Below are 24,535 nucleotides of genomic sequence, written 5' to 3'. Positions count from 1 at the left end.
ATGCACTGTTTACTTGTGCAAGTGTTAGGGTCCCTGTCCTTTAAGGGGTAGCATCCACAAAATCGACTTCCCAGACTCTAAACCTCCAAACAGGGAGCCCCAGTGATGGGCACCAGCTAGATTACCCAGCACCAAGGGAGCTTCACTTGAGGTGCTATTGTGTTCCCCAAAATATTGTGCACCCTAATAAACTTATCTGGGGTCAGAGACAAAACAGACACAATTTTAAACATAGAGGTTAGGCAGTGGTAGCACACGCCTTTAATCCTAGCATTCCAGAGGCAGAGATCTACCTGGATCTCTGTGTGTTCAAGGAAACAGCCAAGCATGGTGACTCACGCCTTTAATCCCAGAAAGTGAGTCTTTAATCTCAGGGAGTGGTGGTAGAAAGCAGAAAGGTATATAAGGCATGAGGACCAGGAACTAGAAGCTTTTAGCTGGTTAAGCTTCAGGCTTTCGAGCAGCAGTTCAGCTGAGACTCATTCTGGATGAGGACTCAGAGGCCTCCAGTCTGAGAAGTTGGCCAGGTGAGCTTAGCTGTGGCTTGTTCTGTCTCTCTGACCTTCCAGTGTTCACCCCAATAACTGGCTCAGGTTTGATTTTATTAATAAGAACTTTTAAGATTCATGCTACATTCACTTGTGCTGCGGACCAGGAAGACTTCCACAAACTGGCTTTGTTTCATATTTTTTAAAGATTCCATCCAGTTATATACTGTGGAAAATAAATGCACAGAAACTATTTTTTCAGTGCCATGGGAGGGCACACACTTGTAATCCCAGTCTGAGTAGAGGGAGACAGATATCCCAGGGGCTGGAGGGCCAGCCATTCTAACCTACTTGATGAGCTCCAGACCAGCGAGAGGCCCTGCCTCAAAAACTAAGGAGGATGGCACCCAAAGAATAACAGCTGAGACTGTCTTCTGGCCTTTACCACACATATATGTACAAGGGTACCTATACATACACACATCTACAAGGGTACCTATACATACACACATGTGTATGCATGCATATGCACGCATGCGCGCGCGCGCGCACACACACACACACACACACATTTTTTTAATGGCTGGACTTCACAGGCATCCTTATTCTGTCTCTGAAAGTGTGTCCTTCTCTGGGCTGTCCGTTAGGAGGTGAGATCTCAGAGACTCCTTGTTTTCCTCATCTGATTTTGGGAATTTTAGAAAGGTCTTTGCCATATGAGACCCAGAAACTCTACATGAAAGACAAGGGCAGAGGAACTGCCTGTATGCCCAGACTAAGGTATGAGTATGCAGGAGTGTCATGCACACAGTTAATCACCAGGCTCTGTGCCAGAGCAAACCAAGACCTGACCATCCGCAGAGTGCCAGAACCCCCAGCCTGTCTGGATCTGTCCAGGGATGCCTCCCATCTCCAAAGTCCATGAGCTGTGACCCACCTTCCTGTGTCTTCTCAGCAATGGTCAGGTCCCCCTGGTCCTCTTCCTTCTACCTCTTCTCCTCACTGGCCCCTGCCCTATGGATTCCATTTGCCCTTCGTGTAAACGTGGCAGGTACTGAAAGGTGCTGGGGAAGCGCCACTGACGTCAACGTCTCTAACATTACTCCATATCCCGGTGTGATGCCAAGATACCTCATGCCCCATACAGTCCCCTTGGCTCAAGGAACTCTTGGACTCTTGTACGTATGTCCAATTCACACTAAGAATCAACTGTTCCTGGGCACCCAAGTGTTTTCAAATTGGGTCATAGAGGACCAGTTTTGACCTGGAAATGCCCGAAATGCAGGACACATTTGTAGCCAGGAGTCTTGTGATCCTTGGAAGGAGAGGAGTGAGAAGAGACTGATGGGAAGCTACTAATCACCTGCCTCACAGCTCTACCTATGGGACAAAGCCTCCCGGCCCGCCCCGCCCCGCCCGCCCCCGCCCCAACCCGGCCCCGCCCCGGCCCGGCCCCGCCCCAGCCCGCCCCGCCCCGCCCCGCCCCGCCCCTCTCCCCGTGCAGCCTGCCCTTTCTAACTTTGAACCCCTGCCTGCAGAGCCAGGGGCTTAACGGCTCTCAGAAGGGAGGAAACAAATATGGGCGGGTTAGTAGGACACTCCGACTTGTCCAGAACTGATTTCAGGAAAGGACATCACCCGCCCACATACCCTCTGACCCCCTGGCCCCGTTTTCTGTTAGGAGACACAGTGAGGAGGGAACTGGTTGGTCATTTGAACACAAAGCCCACAGTCTTAGCTTTGGTAAGTTCCTTCACATCCCAGGGCTGCTCTCTCTTCCATGGTTCCAGACGTGGGTAGTTTTAAATGGTATGTACCATCTTTGATACATTTTCTGTCATTTTCATAGAAAACAAAGGACTCTGGGACCAGTCATTAGGGAGAGGCTCCCAGCACCTCAGCCAGGGAAGGGCCCTCCCTGCTCCCATCTGTGAGCACTTGAAGCAACCTCCAACCCTCTCCAGCTGGCTTCCTCTCTCCTCCTACCCTGCTGTCTCCCCAGAGAGCACAACATGGGCGTGTTATTTGAGGTTGTTTTCTAGAAGGCACAGGCATGTCTGCCTTTGCATGGAGCCGGGATTGATTTGTCTCAAGGGCCTCATTCCAGCCTTGGCATTGGCTTGTAGAGGTGTCATTGAGAGGGGTTCAGCAGGCTAGCCTTAATGTCTCCCCAGAGGATGGGAAATACAGCCTCATGTCCAGGTTCCTGGGATTGGTGCCATGTGCAGGGCTTTGTAAAGCCAGAACAGACAGCACAGTGGTCCTCAGCCCAGGCAGGTCTCACTCTCCATCTTCCCAGTACATATATAGGCTCAGTTATGGGGAGGAGCTATTTGGTTGAGTCCTTTTATCCCTAGCATGAAGAATGGTGCCTGGCACACAGCAACTGCTAAAAAGTACTTGTTTGAATGAATGAACACACAAATGGGAATGTGTCAGGTGCGGGTGTAGTGCTGAAAACACGGCTCCATTACACCACCCCCATAGGTCTGCTCCTACGTAGGAGGCTCAGGAACAGGCAGAGTGTCGGGGCCGTGAGGTACCAAGCACCCTAGATATAGGGTGTGCATCTAGCCATTCATAAAGGAGCCTGGGAAGGATGGGTGTGGCCCAAGTATTAGAGTGATGACGGTTAGTGACATAGAGACCGACCGGAGCCAGTGCCACAGCAAGCTCGCTATGCACAGGCTGCCCACTCTCAGCTCTAGAAGGCAATTACCTCAAAAGATACGTGGCCTGCGCCCAAATCCCTTACACCAATGCTGTGTTGTCTTTCCCACTAAAGATGGATTGAATGTGCCCAGGTTCCTTTCTTCTTGACTCTGGGGATCATGACCCCTTCTCAGAGGGCATCTGCCTGGGAACAGGGTGAAGGGTACTTTACCATTTACTGGAAGCCAGAGATTGATATGGGTGACAATACATTGAGTATATATTGTGTGTCAGGCACTGTGGATAATATAATGTCTCCAGAGTTCTGTGTATGTGGGGGTGGGGAGCATAAAGCAGGTGGCACATGCCTGTAATTCCAGCGCCTGAGAGGCAGAAGCAGAGAGAAGTTCAAGTTCATTTTAACTACATAGTGAGTTAGAGGCTAGCTCTGGGATACGAGAGGTCTTCTCTCAAAAGAAATTTAAAATGTCTAGCACCCAGCAAGAGATGTTGGCCAATAAGCAGACTCTAGAGTGAAGTTCAATGAACTTAGGGAGAGAGGGCAAGAGGCCAGCAGATGGAAGAGAGGTATGTGGGTCGAGCTGAGAGAGCTGAGGCTGAAGGATAATAAAGACTGGGCCAGGGTGGAGAAAGAGAGGCAAGGCTGAGCATGCCGAGCCCCTGAGCTCTGGCTGGAGCAACTGGCTGGGGTTGTCACCTTTCTGTGGGGAGGGAAGAAAGGCTGATCTAGGGAGGCTGGAGGTAAGCTCAACTTGCAGAGAACCACTGGTGAGCATCTGTGCTGTCCAAGAGGAAAGTCCAGAAGGAAGGACTGAAGAGCAGATATAGGCTAGGAGGCTGCCACTATTTCAGAGATGATAATGTCTTCTCGGGGCTGGAAGAGATGGCTTGGTCAGGAAAGTGCTCACCACCTCAGCCTTAGCATGGAAACCTGAGCTGGATCCCAGAACACAAGTGATAAAAGCCAGCCATGGTAGCTCACGTTGTAATCCAAACCCTGGGGAAGCAAAGACAGGTGGCTCCCTGGCTGGCCAGGCTAGCCTACTCTGAATTCCAGGGCAGTGAGATTTATTTATAAAAGTGCAGGGGAGGTAGAAGGCATTGAGAAATGGCACCTGAGGTCATCCCCTAGTCCCCATGTGCGTATAAATATGTGGGTGCACGTACAGGTGCATGCACACATACATGCGCGCGCGCGCGCGCAAGCGCATACACACACGCATGCATACACACACACACACACACACACACACACACACACACACACGTTTTCCTATGTCTGATGGAACAATGTCTGTGGTGGTATTGTGTTCCCCAAAATATTGTACACCCTAATAAACTTATCTGGGGTCAGAGACAGAACAGCCATTTGATTCAAAGGCTAGAAAATGGTGGTACTCAAACCTTTCATCCTAGCATTCCAGAGGCAGAAATCCCTCTGGATCTCTGTGAGTTCAAGGCCACATTGGAAACAGCCAGGCATGGTGACATAAGCCTTTAATCTCAAGAAGTGAGCCTTTAATTTCAGGGAGTGATGGCAAAAACAGAAAGATATATAAGGTGTGAAGACCAGAAACTAGAAGCATTTGGCTGGTTAAGCTTTTAGGCTTTTGAGCAACAGTTCAGCTGAGACCCATTCTGGATGAGGACACAGAGGCTTCCAGTCTGAGGAAACAGGATCAGCTGAGGAACTGGCAAGGTGAGGTGGCTGTGGCTTGTTCTGCTTCTCTGATCTTCCAGCGTTCACCCCAATAACTGGCCTCAGGTTTGATTTTATTAATAAGAACTTTTAAGATTCTTGCTACAAATGTCCTACACTTCTGATGTCCATCCTAAGCCTTATATTTGAAATAAACATCACAGCATCCCTGAGTGCAATTGAAAGTGAGCCAGGCCAGCCCAGTGGGGACGGTGGCTGTGAGGCTCTGTATTTAACAGTGCCCTGCGCTCCACCTCCCACACCGCCAACCCCAAAGGACATGCAGTCCTTGAAGCCTCAAATTACTTAACCCCTCTCTGGCTTTCTTTTGAAACCTCAGGCATGTCCAGGAGTAAAGGCCCGCCACTGCTCTGCGTGACCTGGCCGCAGTGACTAAGTCCTTCGCCTTCGACACCCAAGCAAAGTTCCCAAGTACCGTGGGAACCCTCAGATTAGGGACACACAGCTTCACCCACATGTGATCAAAGCCCTTTCAAGGCATCAGAGTGTTAAAAGGGTCTTAGCATGTCTGGTTAGAATTTAAGTAGGATCAAAAAAAAAAAAAAGAAAAAGATTTAAAAAAAAGTCATAGTTCTCTGAACAATGGGGAATAGGAAGATGAAACCCACTTTCCAACACCTCAGAAATCCATATATGCATTCATTCATTCAGCCTACGTTTATTGGCCCTGCTCTGTAATCCAGCCACTTTGTGAAGCAGTATGGACATGAAGATTAGAAAATCAAATCAAATCACCACCCTCCAAAGGAGGTGGCACGTGATTGGCTGCCCCTGGGGAAGAACTGATCGTAGTGGGAAGGGCTGGAGGCAGATGAGCAAAATCCCCTCCCTGAAGCCACACACCCTCCACCATTTGACAGACGGGAAACTAAGAAATAGGGAAACGGAACAATTTCCCCAAGCTCAAAGCTGGTAGACTACTGAATTTTAACCCAGGCAATCTTTATGACCCAAAGCGCTGTTGGGCAGGTGGCCTTGGCCCAGGGTCTGAAGTCGTAGGTAGGTAGGGAGAGGGTGTGCCAGACCTAGCAAGCCAGGCAATGTGCTCTGAATGGAGGCTGGTCTGGGGACAGATGCAAGGACAGGGCCCATTCAGAGCAGTGAGCGGTGGCCCAGTGAGGGGAGTTGAAATTGATCAGTAAGAAGCAAGCTGTGAAGGACTCCATTTAGAAATGTAGACTTCCCTTGGTGGGGAAGGGGGTAAAGTCCTAGAAGATAACGGAGTTTGAGAGCTGTGGTCAGAACCATCCTTAGGAAAGAAGTGAGGACCTGTCCTCTAGCCTCATGCTACAGTGTCAACAGATCAAGTTCCCTGTCTCCCTCCTAGAAGAATCATGCTTCAACTACAAGCTCTTCCAAACAGATTGCCCAAAAGGTACAACGGCTCAAGATGAGTTTCTCTGTCACAGAGTCAAAAAGAAGTAAAACTTTTTAGAGACTAGGGTAGTGGGCCTCCATCCTTTCCCTCCTCTCTGTCAACGTCCATGTTTCCTGTTCACAAGGCCGAGCAGATGAGGGCATCGGAGGGCAAAGAGTTATGGGAGTGTCTTCTTCCTAAGTGTTCAAGGGATGTCTGCTCAGGTCCATCAGGAGGCCCTGGGTTCACCCTAAAGACACAATAACTGGAGATGTGATATGGGGCCCAAAGGCTACGTCCACCCAACACTTCGTGGAAGGAAGCTCAGGTTTGGAGGAAGTTAGTCTCACTGTCATACCTGAGGGCAATAATGGTCATTTTCCCTCCAGCGATAACTTCTCAGTCTAGCACTCCACTTCAATGCGCGGCTGGGAAATAAATTTTACTAGCAAATGAAGTTTAAAGTGCCATAAGCATGGTCCGCTTAGCACCAAATCCTATTTGTCTAGATTATTTTTGAGGGTTCCAAATTGATTTTGTACTTTCCTGAGTGGACAAAGCTCGATTCCAGCTCTTTTGATGACTGGAGACGACAGGTACACGTGTTACCTGTGAGATGCAGTGTGTTGCCTCTACCATGACTTTCGGTGTGGGACACTGTTCCCACTGCACACCTCCTGACTTCTAGACTGTTCTGCTGAGGTTCTTCTCCCTCCCCCATCTCTCAGAATCTGTGCTGTCACTGTCTTCTTGGTTCTTTGAATTTCTACATTTCTTCAGGATTTCTAATTTCTGCTGCCATTTTTGTTCCCTCCCTTGCTCAGGTTTCCTCCTTTTTTGACACTTTCTTCTCTCCTTCCTTTCTCCTCTTCCCCTACTTCCTTCTCTCTCTCCCTGCTCTCCTTTTTCTCATCTACATCCTCCTTTGGCCTCCTTTCCCCTCTTCTTCTGATGTGTTTCAAGACACAGTCTCACAGTGTATCCCAGGCTGGCCTAGAACCCAAGGTGTCCCTCTCTCCTCAGCCTCTTGAGTTCTGGGGTTGCAGGCATGCATGATCACACCCAACTCTCCATCTAAGTCTGCCAACAATGATGGGCCTAAGGTTTGTCCCCATGCCTGCCTCCCAAGCTGGGTCCCTCCAGTTCAATGCTGCACATTCGCTGTTCTAGTCATGTGGGTTGCTCTTTTTTTTTTTTTTTAAATGTGGTTGTTTTTTTTTTTTTTTTTTTTTTTTTTTTTTATACAGATGTATGACTGCAGGCCAGAAGAGGGTACCAGATCTCATTTCAATGTGTGAGCCACCATGTGGTGCTGGAATTGAACTCAGACTCTGGAAGAACAGCAGTCAGTGCTCTTAACCTCTGAGCCATCTCTCCAGCCCCATGTGGGTTGCTCTTAATTCATTGACTGAGTGAGATATGCTCATCTCTTCTTGCCAGGAGTCTGTGTCATTATGTGTTGTACAATCCTCCCATGTCTGAGCAGGGTATAGCCAGACGGGTGAAGACAGTAGTGTCCTGGGTAACTACCCAAGAGATTCAGTTACATAAACAGTTGGTGCCTAAGAGCTGTGTGTGAGCAAATTAAAGCGGGGGGAGCAGAAACTTTCATTAACAGAACAAGTTGCTGCCTGGCCTAGAGGATGCACCATGGTTACAGGATGCCCATCAGCTTTTCCCCACTCTTTACTCAGCCATATACAGAACTCTCAGTTCTCATGGCCATCAGTTCAGTTACCTTCCCAGGCTTGGGATACTGCTCACTTCTGTCTTAGATTTCTTTCAAAGCTGGCAGGTGCCAATCAAGCCAGCTTTATAGAATCATCCTTGTCCAGCAACACTCAAGATCACCTTAGGCTGAAAAGCAGCCTTTGAATTTTTCTAATGAGCACATGGGGTCTTCATGTGGCCTGTCCTCCAAGGAGTACCTGCATGTGTGTGAGGAAAGTTGTATCAGGGAGTTATATGAAGATGGCAGGGGAACCCATGTAAACTACCAACCACTGTGCCAGCATCCCAGGCAAGAAGCAGCCTCTAGAATGTGACTCACCCCTCAAACCACTTTGCACACTCATGGGAAACAAAGAAAATTATCTATGGCTTTCCAAGAACATAAGGGACCAAGAAAGCAATAAATTACTTCAAGTACCTCCTGCTGTGAGCTGTGTACCAAGCACCAAAATTAAAAATGAAAACTTCCAGTCATTCAAGCTTGTGACAAGAACCGTGAAGAAAATTAGCAGGACTATATTAACTCCTTTCTGGTCATCAGCAAAGATACCTTAAGGAAAAGGGGTCTATCTGGGCTCATAGCTCTGGAGGGTTGGATTCAGAGCTTTTTGGCCCCATGTGCTTGGGCAAATCATCACAGCAACAGGAGCCCGTGGCAGAGGAGAGTCCTCACGACAGACAGAGGGCAGAGCAAAGGAATGCCAACCCTCAGCTGGCCTTCTCCCTCCAGTTTGACTCTCTCTGGGAGCTTAGTCAGCAGATGGCACCACTCAGAGTCAGAGCGAGTCTTCCCCGTTCAGTTAACCTCACTGGAGACACCTCACAGACACCCTGGTGTGCTTCACTGATCTCTTAGGGGACTCTTCGTCCAGCCAAGTTGATGTTGAAGATCAACCAGCGCATTGGCTCAACACATACAAGAAGTCAACTGAATGTTGACTCTGAGTTCAATAGTCACCTACTTTGGGTGACATGTTTAGTGTGGAATGTATGATGCAATACATAGAATCAGAAACTCAAAGTATGGCAAAAGAATCCCCCCCACACACAAAAAAAAAGATGTCTACTCCATTAGTCGTTAGAAACCTGCAAATCACAAGCACTTCCTCCCACCCGTCAGAATGGCTATCATCAGAGGCGTTGTGACACATGGGCAATGACTGGAGCCCTGTGCTCTGCAGGTGGGAATGGAAGAATCTGGCAAACTTTAAGTAATGTCTTAACAAGATTATCATATGACCCAGAAATGCCATCCCTAGGCTCCTCAAGGGACAGGAAGATGTAAGTCCACATAAAGGCTTGTATTTGAGTGTTCACAACACCAGTCATAATAAACAAGAGATAGAACCCAAATAAACTAGTGAATGGAAAAACAAACTGTAGAATGTGTGACCACAGACAGTGATTCCTTTTACAACAAACAGCTTAAAAATGGCCATCTGAAGATTCAAAGTAGCCCAGTGGTCAAATAGGGTGGACAGGAAATGGGCAGGGGCTATAAAGGTGCTTGGGCTTTCTTTTCAGAATGATGGAAATATTGTAAAATTAGATCACAGTGATGCCCACATAACTTGAATTTAAATCAGTGAATCTGTCACCAGGAGTTATATTTCACATCACTTAAGAGGTGGAGACAGGATCAGAGGTTCAAAGTCATCTTTGGTTACACAGTGAGTTTGAGGCCAGCCTGGGCTACAGGAGACCCCGTATAAAAATGGTAATAAAATAAAATGGGTAAATTTTATAGCATACAAATTATATCTTAATAAGACTGAATGTTAAAAGCTCATTAAAATGCAATTAAATTAAAAAGGAATTATGGGCTTTCCCAGGCCTCCCCTTGAAGTTAATTCAGTACTACTTATGGTTATGAAACATACACAAAACTCCAACATTGCACTTTAGAAAATAAAACCAACTTCCCAAGTCAGAGAGTCTCTGGGACTGGTTACCTGCTGAATGGTCACACGTAAGTAAACACAGCAAGCACACCCATGTGATGGCGTTTTTGCGCCACGTCCCATGTAAGTGCTCTACATGCCTATTGCTCAATTATTTGTTCAAAAGCATTTGAGCACCTCTGTGCTGGCCATCTTTTGTGGTGCTAGAGAAACTGCGTAAAAAGATAGTATCCCTCCTGTCACATCCCAGAATATGAGAGAGACAGTAACACATAGGCACACAAGTCAAAATCAGGATACTTTAGAGTGACACACGCGTTCATAAAAATAAACCCTGGGTCATGGGACAGTGACAAGAGGTGGGAAAAGTGGCTGGTGAGATGGGAAAGTGGGAGGATTTCTTGACGTGTAGTTACTTCTGAAGGACTTGAAAAGGGGTCACACAGAGAAGGGGGGCTGCTGACACGATGCACATCAGACAGACAGCCGCGGGGAAATGGCAGCGGAATGTCTGTACAGAGGACTGCTGGAGGGACAGACGGAGAGCAAGCTGTGGATGCTGGGGCTGCGGCAGAGCGCGGAGGGAGTCTGGGGTTTTATTAGCTCAACAGGAAGCCCCTGGAAGGTTCATCAGAAGCATGACAGGACTTGATTTGCACACTGAAGATGACTCCAGGAACGTCTAGGTGAGGCGTGAGGGAGAGATATCAACTCAGAGCTAAGAGTACTATCGGCACTCTTAGGTGAGAGGGGGCGGCTTGATGAGATGGGGAGGGATGAGATGGAGGAAGGCAGACCCAATAGCGGACACGTATCAACAATGAGCCCAGAGTTAGGGGGTGAGCAGCGACGGGCAAGTTGCATTGTGGGTTGAGGTGGCAAGCCTCCCCTTTGAGATCGGCGTTCCCATGTTCATGTTATGGATGAAAATGAACTTTGAAAAGCTAAGCAACTTGCTCAGTGATGTCCATATCTGGGAAGTACAAGAAGCAGGTTTGAGGCCAACAACACTAAAAACCCAATTTTTGGACATGGCTCAGTGCCACCTGCCTTCGGGCCACAGAGCTTGACTGTCCTTATCCAGGCAAGGGGCGGGAACAATACAGGTGCCTCGGGGTGGAGAGAGATGCTGTGTGACAGATTGCTGATGCTTGCGGCCCCAGAGAGTAGCGGGTGAGCCTGTCACTGAACAGCAGGGAGGGCATCTTCTCGAGAGAGTAACATTTTCCTGGTGACTCACATTAAATAATCTGCGTGGCTTTCACCAAGGCTCCTGGACTGAGATTGACAGCTAATAACAGCCTGGTAATTACAGGAAAACATCAGATTGCAAGGCCAGAGTGTCTCAAAACACCTGAAGCCATTTAATATATCTGTTTGCTCCAGACCAACGGGCTGCACCACGCCCTCTCCCAACTCCCCAGAGCAAGGCCAGTGTCATTACTGAGCTAATGGGCATCACATTCCAAGATACCTTTCCCCCTGCCAAATAAATCAGAGTTTTAAGAAGTGAAGCCATGGTGTTGCTGGCTGCAAATGTGTACAAGGACATCTCTGGGTATTTTAGGTGTCAGCTCTAATTTGACTTGGCTTGGCCTGTTCTCTTAAGAAAGGCTCCAGAGGCAGCAGCCAGGTCACAAGAGAGAATTCTTGCTCCTCCGGCTGTGGCAAAAATCAGACCTTGATTTCTTAAGATTTCTTAGCTTGCTTCCTTAAGTAGGAATTGTTCCTGTCACCACAGAGTGAAGGAGTTAGCCACGATAGAAGTTGTCATGTTCCCCTATCCCGGGGGGCAGGTGTGCATTTTATGGGCTGTTTTAGGTTAAGAAAGAGGCCAGGAATGTGATAGAAGGATTAATCTACACATTCCAAAATGATCTGGAGCCCACTGAAGGGTGCATACCTTGTCCTGGGTTCTAGGATGATAAAAAAAATGCTTCTAAAATTGCCAAAGTTCAGAGGGGACAGCAAAAGTAAAATTAGAGCTCCACGTGAATGTACACACGCATGTCCCTGTGTTCCACATGTATGTACACACGCATGTTCCCCTGTTCCACATGCATGTACACACGCATGTTCCCCTGTTCCACGTGTTTGGACACATGCACGTTCCCCTGGACATCCTGCTGCCCACTTGCCTCCCACAAGCTCCCAGGAGCCTTGCTTACCCCTTGTATGGGGTGGTGGGAGAGGTTGTCTGCAGCTTCGGCCTCTGAGGACTCATCCTCTGGAAACACCTCATGACTCCTAACGCGCTGTGGATTTTTCTGGGCATCTTTCACCCAATACCAGCTCTAATGACCTTGGCATCAAGCTCTTACTGGGGACTAATAACTGGCTGGGCTTAATGACCCTTACTGTGTCCTGGGACATTATCCCAGCCAGCCATTAATTTCAGGCAGTGCCCTGAGCTCTAGCCATAATGACTCCACTGTCCTTTCCCGTGAAGACAGGTGTCTTCACCAGTTCTCTCGCTGCTGTACATCAGAGCCAAGAGACTTACTGGCGAGCTGCTGGCTGGGCCATCTTATCCCTTCTGCCCATGTGTTCTCAGAGGACAGAAACTGCAGGAAGCTGGGAATCACTGATGTAGCCATCACCTTCTCTGGTCAGCATTATGTTGGAAACAAAATAAGGTCTCACATAGCCCAGGCTGGCCTAGACTCACTATGTAGCCGAGGATCTTCGTGCCTCCACAGAGCGAGTGATGCCATTGGCATGCACGACCACTTGACGAGTGCTCTATGTGGTGCTGGGGACTTAACCAGGGCTGTGTGCGTGCTGGACAGTCACCTCGTCTGAGCTGCATTTCCAGACCCAAGGGATGCTTTTTATAGCTCAGCACAGGAGACGGCCAAGATTGGAGTGACCTGATGTGGGTGGCCATATTTTCTACCAGCTACACAGCTGCTGAGCAAATGGACTATAAAGAGAGAGAATCTGGGAGGCTGAGCACTGTGAGGAAGAAGCCAGACAGGCTGCCTTTCTAGGTAAGAACTCCCTTTGGAGCTCTCCTACCCCCTCGGCTACAGCGTTTTCTCTCCCAAGCAGAACCCAAAGTTGGCCTTCTTAGGCTCTCCTTAGCGACCTGTCTACCTTACATCTCATCACTCGGGAGGAGCACACAGACACTGTGCCAGGAGCCAACTTACCACCTGGGAATGCTTCACGCAGCTCAGTAAGACACTAGGACTTTATCGGGGCTGAGATGTGGAAGGACACATCCCCCTCGGAGGACTGCAATACATCCTAAGAAACAAGGTCACACAATTTGTATGATTTCTAGTCATTCTGCTTCCAAGACAGCATTAGTCCTGAATGCAGGAACCAGACTCCGTTCCCTCTTTGGAAGTGGTCCCACCTTCCGTACACTGTCTTCCCAGCTGCCGGAGGTGTGGTATCACGTGGAGAAGAGCAGAGACGCTCTTGCTGGCACCCCTCAGCGATGGGCACCTGAAGCGGAACTCGGACTTCACTCTGCACCGTGTAGCACATGAACGCAGTTTGGAGAGTGGGTGTTAGTGCCAGCGGGGCGCTGGCAGAGCAGAGCCTGTGTGGGTGGGCATGGAAGAGAAACGACGGCTACCTGGGTTTGGTCAGCTCCTGGTGGGTTCTGGTTGTGTCCGGTGATCACAGAGGATATGTATGGCAGATACAGAAGCCTTCTCCTTCCCTGAAAGGGTCTTCTGTAGGGAAAGATGAGAAGGAAAAACCAAGGTCCTTGGAGTCCCCCTGGCACGATCAGTGTTCCACCTCAGTTAGCCTCAGCTGTGAGAAGTTAAAATGATAGAGGAAATGAGCTGCTGGGACCCTCTTCAGAGTCCCCAGTCACAGTCAACAAAGTGACTGAAAAGTCAAAACTAACCTGGAAAGTTCAGCTTACATGGACTCGGGGTCCACTGAAGTGAACTTATGGCATAACCTGACAGACTGTCAGGGGTGGGCCATGACATAACGTGATGGAGTGTCGGGGTGGGCCATGACATAACATGGAGTGTCGGGGTGGGCCATGACATAACATGATGGAGTGTCAGGGTGTGGGCCATGACATAACATGATGGAGTGTCGGGGTGGGCCATGACATAACATGATGGAGTGTCAGGGGTGGGGCCCATGACATAACATGGCAGAGTGTCGGGGGTGGCCCATGACATAACATGATGGAGTGTCAGGGTGGGCCATGACATAACATGATGGAGTGTCGGGGTGGCCATGACATAACATGATGGAGTGTCGGGGTGGGCCATGACATAACATGATGGAGTGTCAGGGTGGGCCATGACATAACATGATGGAGTGTCAGGGTGGGCCATGACATAACATGATGGAGTGTCGGGGTGGGCCATGACATAACATGAGGAGTGTGGGGGCATGACATAACATGATGGAGTGTATGGCCCATGACATAACATGATGGAGTGTCAGGGTGGGCCATGACATAACGTGATGGAAGTGTCGGTGGGCCATGACATAACATGGGTGTCGGGTGGCCATGACATAACATGATGGAGTGTCAGGGTGGGCCATGACATAACGTGATGGAGTGTCAGGGGTGGGCCATGACATAACATTGGTGTCGGGGTGGGCCATGACATAACTGTGGAGGGGTGGGCCATGACATAACGTGATGGAGTGTCGGGGTGGGCCATGACATAACATGATGGACATGTCGATAACATGATGAGTGTCGGGGTGGGCCATGACATAACGTGATGGAGTGTCGGGGTGGGCCATGACATAACGTGATGGAGTGTCGGGGTGGGCCCTCCCAACAAGTTGTCAGGGAGACCCTTGAAGCCCCTGAAGCTATATGGCCAAGTGACACTGAGGTTGGTTGACCCCTGAACCAGACGGTAAGACCCTATTACTGAAAACAGCACATGCTTTCCTCACGGGGTACAGAAAAGTCAGTCTGGAACTGGGCTGAAGGCATCTGCTCTGCTGTCTAGCCCTCTTAGGCCCAGGAGGTTCAGGCTACCAGGGAGAATCGTCAATAGTCTTACTTAGCTGTAGTCCCTAACGCTGTAGTAGTGGCCATCCAGAGAAGATGTGCCACGTATGCAGTAGTGGCAGGACTGTTATGGGGACAGCCAACCGCTTTCTGATTGGATCCACAGCACAGAGCCCGAGGAAGGGGTGAAGCGTTGTGCATCCCTGTGTACCATCCATGACATGGGGCTGTTATATCCTGAGCTAACAGCAGCTCTGACGAGATGAACAGTCATCACCCAGTCACGGGGGGAGGGGGAGCACAAGACCCCTGTTCTCTTGAGGATCTATGAGTAGTTAATTATTGATGGGGGAAGAAAAGACATTTTCTCAGAGGTATAGCGACCCGGTAAAGTGCCCAGGCTGCTCCTGTAAGCATCTCTCTCTCTCTCTCTCTCTCTCTCTCTCTCTCTCTCTCTCTCCTCTTCTCTCTCTCTCTCTCACACACACACACACACACACACACACACACACAGAGGTTAGGAAGAGTAAAGAATCAGTGGAAAGGGAACAAAAGAAGCTAATTTAGGATTGATATTATTAAAAATACATTATATACAAGTATGAAAATTTCATAATGAAAACTACTATTATGTATGATTAATACATGCTAATAAAAACATAAAAAGTTAAAAAAAAACAATAAGTAAGCCAATGAAGAAAATGTTCTGAGTTACATGGTACCTCAGGGCATGTGAAGTAGTCATTAAAGGTCTTCAGATGAATGTCAGGATGAACAAACAAGTGAAGGAATCAGCATCATTGGGCTACAACTATCTAGCTCATCCCTTTTGTTTTGTTTTTTTTTTAAGTGTAGGAGGTTAGTGAACTTGTTCTGAAATCAGCCATAGACTGTCTCCTGACACACTCCCCCAATAGTCAGTCCTCTATCTGCAGAAGCTCCTCACTGCCACAGGACATTTCACCTCCCTATGAGTGGTGAAACTGTGACCCAGGATTCCTGATTTCCCAGGATGCAGGATTTTCAACTCTAACACCCAGACAACCTGATGCTGGGTCAGTCACTGACGAAAGTGTTAAGATCCATTCCGTGAGTCTTGTTCTCCAGTGTCAGCCCTCCATTAGCCCTTAGAAATCAAGTTTCTTTGGCCTCTGCTTGCCCACACCTGCTGCGGGGAGGGGAGGGGAAGGGGGAGGGCGGGGGAGGGGTGGCATGGGCGGTGTGGGGGGGGGCACTGGTCCTAGTCACCAATGTCGAAGAACACTTTCCACATCGGTGACTTCCTCTTTCTGTCGGTTTCCCCGACTGCTCCCTTGCTGATTGTCTCCCTGCCTCTCTGGCTTTTCTTTCAAGCGCAACTGCCCCTTATCTTGGGTCCCAGAGGTCCTTGTGCCAGCTTAGTTCAGCATTTACTGTGGATCCTTTCTGAGAGTGTCCTCTCCCTGGACTGCAAGCTTCTTGAGGGAATATCATCTTGCTTTATCTATAGCACCAAGTTCAGTGTCTGATACACAAAAGGACTCTGTATTACTGCTGAGTTGTGGGAGCCTTGAGACGCCTGTTTGGACACTTAGTCCTCTGCTGCTGGTGGTTTCAGAAGCCTGTGGGAATCTTGGGGGTGGGATCTAGCTGAAGATATAGAGCTCTGGAGGTCTATAGCCCTGTCCTATTCATGTTCCCTCTCTGCTTCCTGATTGGCCCAGATGAGAGAAAGCAAGCTCCTGCCTCACTCTACTGCCACATCTCAGTGACAAACAACATAACTAATGGCATTGAATGTTGAGCTCTGAATAACTTACATACAGAATGTGACAGTAAAATGTGGAGCATTCTCCCCAGAGTTTACACAGAGGATTCAGCGGTCTCCTTCCTCTAGATTCCCAAAACCTGGTGAGGTGAACAGGAATGATGGACGCCCTTCCTCAGGAAGTTCAGGTCTTGACCATAGGTCACCCTGGTGCACTCCAGGTCCCGAGTGAGTTCTACTCCGAATGATCCCCACAGGAATTGGAGCACTGGCTGAAAAACTTGTTATTTTATTGCATCTGCCCAGATCAGAGTCCTAAGAGTTGGAACACTCACAACTAAGAAGTACCTTCCTGGGCTTGGGTGGTGGCACTGAATGCAGCTGATATTCTTAGCACTCTGGTTAATTACTGCCCTCTGCTAGCCTGATGGTTCATCCCATCAGCTCTGGAGCTGGATCCCTGACTTCCTAGCCCACCTCTCCCTTTCTTAACTGCGTGATCTTGAGCAAATTACTTTTCCTAATCCTTCAAATTTCTAATTCATAAAGTAGTAGCAATAATACCTTACAGTAATATTTGAAAGACAAATATGATTACATAATAAGCTTAGAGAAGTTCCTGCCCCATGCAGAGCACTCAAATAAATATTAGCTACTCGACCACTCTTTTTTATACTCCTGGCCTTGCAGTGTCCTAACTAATCTCCATCAATCAGATTCCAGGCCAGAGCTCCTCCATAAATACCATCATACCTTGATGTGTTCCTTCAGTCACAGCCCTCACCAAGATCAAGCCTGGGAGGCGGGAGCTCTGTTTCCCTCTTTTTTGCATCTAGCTGCTAACTCCATGCTCTAGTTTGCTTCACTTTGCTATGTTAAAACACATACAGATATATAAATACAAGTAACATTATATGGACTCCATTGTATTTATTTAGGAACACACACACACACACACACACTCTCTCTCGTATGTAACGATCCATGAAAAGGAGGCCATGAATTTGAAAGAAGGCAGGAAGGAATGTATGGGAAGGAAGGAAAGAGAAGGGAAAGTAAGTCATCTCAAACCACAACAGCTTAAAACCAACTTGCAAGGGTTTACTTGACTTACAGGCCACACTCCATCATCGAGAGAAGCCAGGGCAGGACCAAAAGGCCAAAACATAAAGACAGGAACCGAAACAAAGACCACAGGAGAACGATGATTACTGACTTCTGCTCAGTCAACTTCCTTAGATGACCCAGCACCACCTGCCCAGGAGTGGCACCTTCCACGGTGGGGTGGCTCCACTAACGCACAAGCAAGAAAATGCCCCTCAGGCATGCCCTACAGCCAATCTGATGGAGGAATTCCCTCAGTTGAGTTCCTTCTTCCCAGATGGGTCAAGTTGACAAGAACAGCCATCACACCCACTTACTGTCACCTAAGAGGAGCCAAATATTGCATGCCTGGTGATAAGTTACAGTGGTTAAGTCTCTGACTTCCCAAGCCCATGTGTCATCCATTAGCTCAAAGTGCTCAGTCCTGATTTCCTGAGCACTTACAATATGCTCCATATTAAATGATATTTGCTTTGGAGACACAGTATCACTGTGTAGCCCTAGCTCAGCTGGAACTGGCTATGTAGACTTGCTGGCCTCAAAATTGCAGAGATTCACCTGCCTCTACTGCCACAGTGCTGGGATTACAGGTGCACACCACCACTTAAGTGATAGACTCTGAGAACACCTGTCGTTCATTGACTAACTCTTGTGATGAGTCCCCTGCTTCAGCTGGGCTTTGCAACAACCATTTTCACAGGTCAGATAGTGCTGATTTTTATGACTTAATCAAAACTACCATTAACTTAGGATTTTCCCCTTCTACCAAGGCAGAAAGGGCCATTTTGAAGGAACGGAGGCTTCTGGAAATCAGCGACTTAGCAACTCCCTATAGTAACAGATGTTGCAAACGAAGCTGGACCCACCTTGCCATGAGAGAAGGTCTTGGGGAGTACTAAGTAAGACTATGGCATACTCCCATGGTTCAAGAAACTCTCACAGTAAACACAAGGCTGAGTATTTGCAGTGCTGAGATGGATCCCATTTCCTAAGACCAGGGAGCCAGCTGCCCAGTTCACAGTTGACAGAGAAGGGCAGAGCTCTGGGAGAAATCAGTGAGGCAACTTTCCTTCCCCATTTTTAATGGGCTAGGCATCAGGCTCAGAGTGCCTTCTGAGAATGCATGGAGGCCTGGGTTCTCCAGCACCACATAATTGTGTGTGTGGTGGTGTGTGCCTGTAACCCCACCAGTTGGGAGGTGGAGGCAGGAGGACCAAAAGTTCAAAGTTATTCTTGGCTACATAGTGAATTGATTGAAGTCATCCTGGGCTAAGTGAAACCCTGTCTCCAAACAAACATTCTGATCATCATTTTCTTTTGAACTTCCTGGCTTTGGACTCAGGCTCTAATTTCATTATCTTCTTAGAACAGGGAGGAGATATTTCCCATTAAACATGAACAGGAGATGCTTAATTTGTTAGCTCTTATATGTCCCTGGTTGGCTTTTCTGTGCAGGCTGTCATGGGGTGTGTTTTCAGAAAAGAACCGGAACTCTGCAGTTCCAGAATGGGGTCTGAGGTTTTGAGCCTGGGGCTTTATTTACATTGATGAAAATGGGGTACTGCAACTTCTGCCCTTCCCCAAATCTTAGGAGAGAACACTCAGTTCTTCATTTCACAATCACAGCATTGACTGCATGTCATTGCTCTTGTGACTCGTGAATGGTATTTTACTGAGGGGCAACGCACTCCCAGAGCATCCAAGAGCCGCGGTAAGTGCTTGGCTTTTCAGCAAGGGGAGTCAGCGCCAAACCCGAGCCACAGCAATTTGCAGAAGACACTTTGCTTTGACGCGGGGCCAACTTTGGATTCAGAAAAACCTAGTTCTGAAAGTCTGACTTCTTCCCATCTCTAAGCTAACTAAGCCTGGCAACAGTGACCTTGATGGGTCACATGCTCACACAGGGATCTAAGCCCTGAGCCAGTGACAGACAGATCAACACCAGCTTTCTGCCTGGCCTAACAGCCTCTGCAGTTTAGAAGGAAGTGCAAGGATTCATGCAACTGCAAAGGACCAGATATAATTGGGCATGCGGCCAGCGTATGGAGATGGGGGATGGATAAAAGAAGGGAGGAGACACCCTTGTCTAAAGACAGGGATGTAACTTGGTAGTGCCAAGGAGGGCAATTCCTCTGCCTGACACCATCTTTCTCCTCCTTCTGCCTTGCAGCCCCTGAAAATGCATTGCAAGGACTGCGCCCTGGTGACCAGCTCAGGGCATCTGCTGCATAGTCAGCAGGGTGCCCAGATCGATCAGACAGAGTGTGTTATCCGCATGAATGATGCCCCCACCCGAGGCTATGGGCTTGATGTGGGCAACCGCACGAGCCTGCGGGTCATCGCACATTCCAGCATCCAGAGGATCCTCCGCAACCGCCATGACCTGCTCAACGTGAGCCAGGGCACTGTGTTCATCTTCTGGGGCCCCAGCAGCTACATGCGGCGAGATGGCAAGGGCCAGGTGTACAACAACCTGCAGCTTCTCAGCCAGGTGCTGCCCCGGCTGAAGGCCTTCATGATCACACGCCACAAGATGCTGCAGTTTGATGAGCTCTTCAAGCAGGAGACTGGCAAAGACAGGTACGGGGCATAGGGCAGTGGGGATGTGTGATGGGGGCAGAGTCGTTAAAAGCAAAGCTTTGGCTGAGGGTCTGTGTTGTGAGCCCACGGTCCATGTCATCAGCATCAATGGGGTTCACATGTTGGGGCACCCTGGTAATGGATTTTTGAGTGTATTAGGCAAAGTGACATGACACACAGTGACCATTACTGAGTAATTCTTGACTAAAGGCTAAATGGTGACTGGCCTACATTAGGAAAACGTGGGACACTGTAGCTTCATTTATGGAGGAGAGAAGTGTGGAGAGATGGCTGGCTTTACAAAGTGCTTACTGCACTAGAACCAGGGCCTGAGTTTGATTCCCAGTAATCATGAAAAAAGGTGGGGGGCACAGTGGTACATGCTTAGAATCCCAGCACTGGGAGGCAGGTGAATGACTAGGACTTGCTGTTAGCAACCCTAGCCTACTTGATGAATTCCAGGCCAGGGAGAGGCACTGTCTCATAAGACAAAGTGGACAGCCCTGAAGAATGATAGGTTGACCTCTGGAATTCACAAACGTTCACATGCACCCACATGCATGCACACATGCATTCAGAGAGAGAGAGAGAGAGAGGGAGGGAGGGAGAGAGAGAGAGAGAGAGAGAGAGAGAGAGAGAGAGAGAGAGAGGTGAGATTATGTTTCCCTTTCAAAGATACACAGCCCTGCAGTCAACTGCACCTACTGCTTGCTCAACACTGCGTCTTTCATCTGCCTCTGAACATAGTAAAAAAACAAGATGGCGCCCTCCGCACTCATCGCCTTAGACAGTCACCAAGTAGTGACAGGAAGAAAATGGGGCTGTAACTTGTATGGCAGGAGACAAACCATGGTCCAGGGCAATGTTTTCCAAAGTGCTCATTAAGACTAGATCATAGTGGCTGGAGAGATGGCTCAGTGGTTAAGAGCACTGGCTGCTCTTGCAGAGGACCTGGGTTCAGTTCCCTGACACTAACATGATGACTTAAAACCACCTGTGACTCCTGTCCAAGGGACTCTAATGCTCTTTTCTGCCTCTTTGGGCACCAGGCACACATATGTTATATGCACATACATGTAAGTAAAACATACATGCACTTTTTTTGTATATATATATTTTATGTATGAATGCTCTCTCTGCATGTATGTCTACATGCCAGAAGAGAGCATCACACCCCACTGTAGATGGTTGTGATCTGCCATGTGGGTGCCAATTCAAAACCTATTTCAGATGGCACATGATGATAATGATGATGCATGTGTCAGATAGATGATAGGTAGTTTTTTAGATATGAAAATGTTCTAAACAGTGGTGATCATTATGTCTGTGAATACACCAAAATCAATTAAATCACACACTTTAAAAGTGAAATGAAAACCAATCACATATATACCCACATCTCAATGTACTTAGAGTCCTGGTATCAAATGTATTTCTCACTATAAGTTGCAGATTTTTTAAAAAATCAGTGGGATAGGTAATCAAAAGGCTATCTCAAAAAGATGCTTCAAGCTGAAGCCAAAGACTGTTTCTACAAGTATGGAAAGAGCTGGGTAGGGAGAGAACTCCCCCAAGAGACCAAGGGACCAGGGAAAGAACATGCAGGGGAATTGCAGAAAAGGTACCCACATGGATGTATCCAGATGTCAGGGCAAATGGCACAAGATAAGGTCAAGGGAAAAGGGTCATGAGCTGCACAGGTCCGGAGAGGACGTAACACAGGACACTGAGCTACTCAGAGAAGCCTCAAAGGGTGGCTGGACACACATCTCTGGGTGGAACTTCAGCTCTCTACCTTCTAGAGACTAGATGACCTCACTTCCCTGTGAAAATAAGGGTAGTGACCACCAGTCATCAGACTGAACTAATAATTAATTTCTGTGGGGTTTTTCTAGTTCTGAAACGTATACTATTTTAGTTGATGTACACTTAGTGGTCTAATACCCTTCTTATAAAAACTGATTTATAAAAAAAAAAAAAATTGGTCAGTTTCTTATCTTAAATTTAAAGAGATTTGTTAAGTCAAATAAAGACCAGAAAGTACAGAATCCACTATTTGGCTAGCTTAGGAACATATGATTGGAAAACAAAGCCCATTATCCCCAAATTCTTTGGACAAAAGAGCTGTGTTCTTAAACCTTAGGAGTGTTATGGCAGTTTGAGAACTGGACCTGACAGTAGGGACCAGAGGAGAGCATTACCGCTGTCCACACTACAGCCTCTTTCCTGGCAAGACACAATAGACCTGTGGTTACCACAGTCCAGACCCATGGCGGGCTTAACAGGTCTACAGCTTGATCAGGAGAGCTTCAGTTAGCTGAACACACCTGTGACTTGTCTATTAGACCCTTGGCTAGCAAAGTCCAAGCCTGTAGCTAACCTAGTCCATTTCTAACCCAGCCATGGATTACACTGCTACTCCTGATCAAAGTTAGGAGCTGATAAAACCCACACTGTGGTCAACCCTGTGGCCCAGCAACAAGAGGCAGCCTTACATGTTAAACAGTTCTATGTAGCTAGAGTTTTCCTGCCTTGCCCACAGTCAGGACAAATCTCTGTCACCCACCAGTCCCACAGTCACTCAGACCCAACCAAGTAAACACAGAGAGTTATATTGCTTACAAACTGTATGGCCGTGGCAGGCTTCTTGCTAACTGTTCTTATAGCTTAAATTAATCCATTTCCACAAATCTATACCTTGCCACACGTCTCATGGCTTACCGGCATCTTTTCATGCTGCTTGTCAGGGTGGCAGTGACTCCTTCTGCCTTCCTGTTCTTTTATTTCTCCTCTCTGTTAGTCCCGCCTATACTTCCTGCCTAGCCACTGGCCAACCAGTGTTTTATTTATTGACCAATCAGAGCAACTTGACATACAAACCATCCCCCAGCACAGCCAAGTGCAAACCATCTCAGACACCTGCACTCAGGCCCGTGGTCCTAATCATCCTCTATGCGGACCTGCTGGGTAAAGCCACGAGGAAACCACAGGACATACAGAACATCTCACAGCAGTTCTCTTACCAAGAGCACGTTTTTTTTGTTTGTTTGTTGGTTGTTGGTTGGTAGGTTGGTTGGTTTTTTTTGTTTGTTTGTTTGTTTTTTCGAGACATGGTTTCTCTGTGTAGCTTTGCGCCCTTCCTGGAACTCACTTGGTAACTCAGGCTGGCCTCGAACTCACAGAGATCCACCTGTCTCTGCCTCCCAAGTGCTGGATTAAAGGCATGCGCCACCACCACCCAGCTTCCAAGAGCATGTTTTATAAAGACTAAGACAAGCAATGAAGTTTACAATTAAATGTTGCTGCTCTGAAATTTCAAAGTAAGTTTCAAATGTCTCTTCCATAGAAAACACATTCTCTCTTTTCTTGTTTGATGATTATTCATTAAATGTAAGTTTTCCTACAACCCTGGCGAAGGATTCATGAAGATAACTGTACATGGCTGGTCTCAGTAAGGGATCACAAGATGTGGGTAGCCTAGAGACTGGATCATCCCATCCTTTGGCCACTTGAGATCCCTAAGAAACATATCCTACCCTTCCCTAAAGCCTGACATGGAACACCTGCTCAGTAAGTACATCTGTGTTAGTCCCTGCTGTGAGAAGTCTTTGCAGCTGAGCTCTGGGGCCTCTTTCTACAGATATATGTCAATTAGCATGCACCCTGCTCAGAGAATCTCACCTATGACCTTATAGCACACCAAAGTATACCAACCTTTCCAAAGGAGTTTTGTCCCTTACCTTAGAAGACTGTCTTTAAAAATATAGTATTATATTGACTCAGTGTTCTTATATGTCCCCATTCTTAAGCTGAGAGAGAGAAATAACCTTCCAGAATAGATTTCCATTCAACTGAAACCCAGAACATTTGGGCTGAAACCATTTATTCTATGTAAGCTAAAAAACCCAACAAAATAGGAGCATATGTTGAAGATACATAAAGAGTTTAGTTTCTAATCAAATCAAACTCATCACTGGGACATCAGTCCAGACTAATATTTTTTAAGAAATAGACTTTGTCAGTAGATTTTGATTTATAGGAAATTTTACCCTTAAAAGTGGAGATGAAAATGACTCATGAACAATCTGCAATTAAGAAGCACACAGATGACAGAGATGGCCGAATCATGCTCTTTGATATTAGAAAGTAACTACACTTCAAAATAACTTTATAATTGAATAAGGGCACATTAGGAAAATATGATTCAGAACCAATATTATAGTAATTACATAAAGGAAGTATAAATGAAATAACTGCAGGAAGAATATTTCCGTTGAGATTAT

At 47.6% G+C, this 24,535-nt stretch overlaps 1 protein-coding gene across 1 annotated transcript in view; it reads left to right on the top strand.

Annotated features, from left to right (window-relative positions):
- The window catches only part of St6galnac5 (ST6 N-acetylgalactosaminide alpha-2,6-sialyltransferase 5), a 168,462-nt gene that overhangs the window by 122,503 nt on the left and 21,424 nt on the right, over positions 1-24,535 (top strand). The window contains exon 3 of the mRNA XM_028879173.2: positions 19,843-20,252. Within this exon, the coding sequence (XP_028735006.1) occupies positions 19,843-20,252 (410 nt within the window). The remainder of the gene's footprint in view (positions 1-19,842; positions 20,253-24,535) is intronic.

This window comes from Peromyscus leucopus, chromosome 6 (genome assembly GCF_004664715.2).
Source record: "Peromyscus leucopus breed LL Stock chromosome 6, UCI_PerLeu_2.1, whole genome shotgun sequence".
Taxonomy (NCBI): Eukaryota; Metazoa; Chordata; class Mammalia; order Rodentia; family Cricetidae; genus Peromyscus; species Peromyscus leucopus.
Note: the sequence above shows the minus strand (reverse complement) of the source record. Positions and strands in the feature narration are given on the sequence as shown.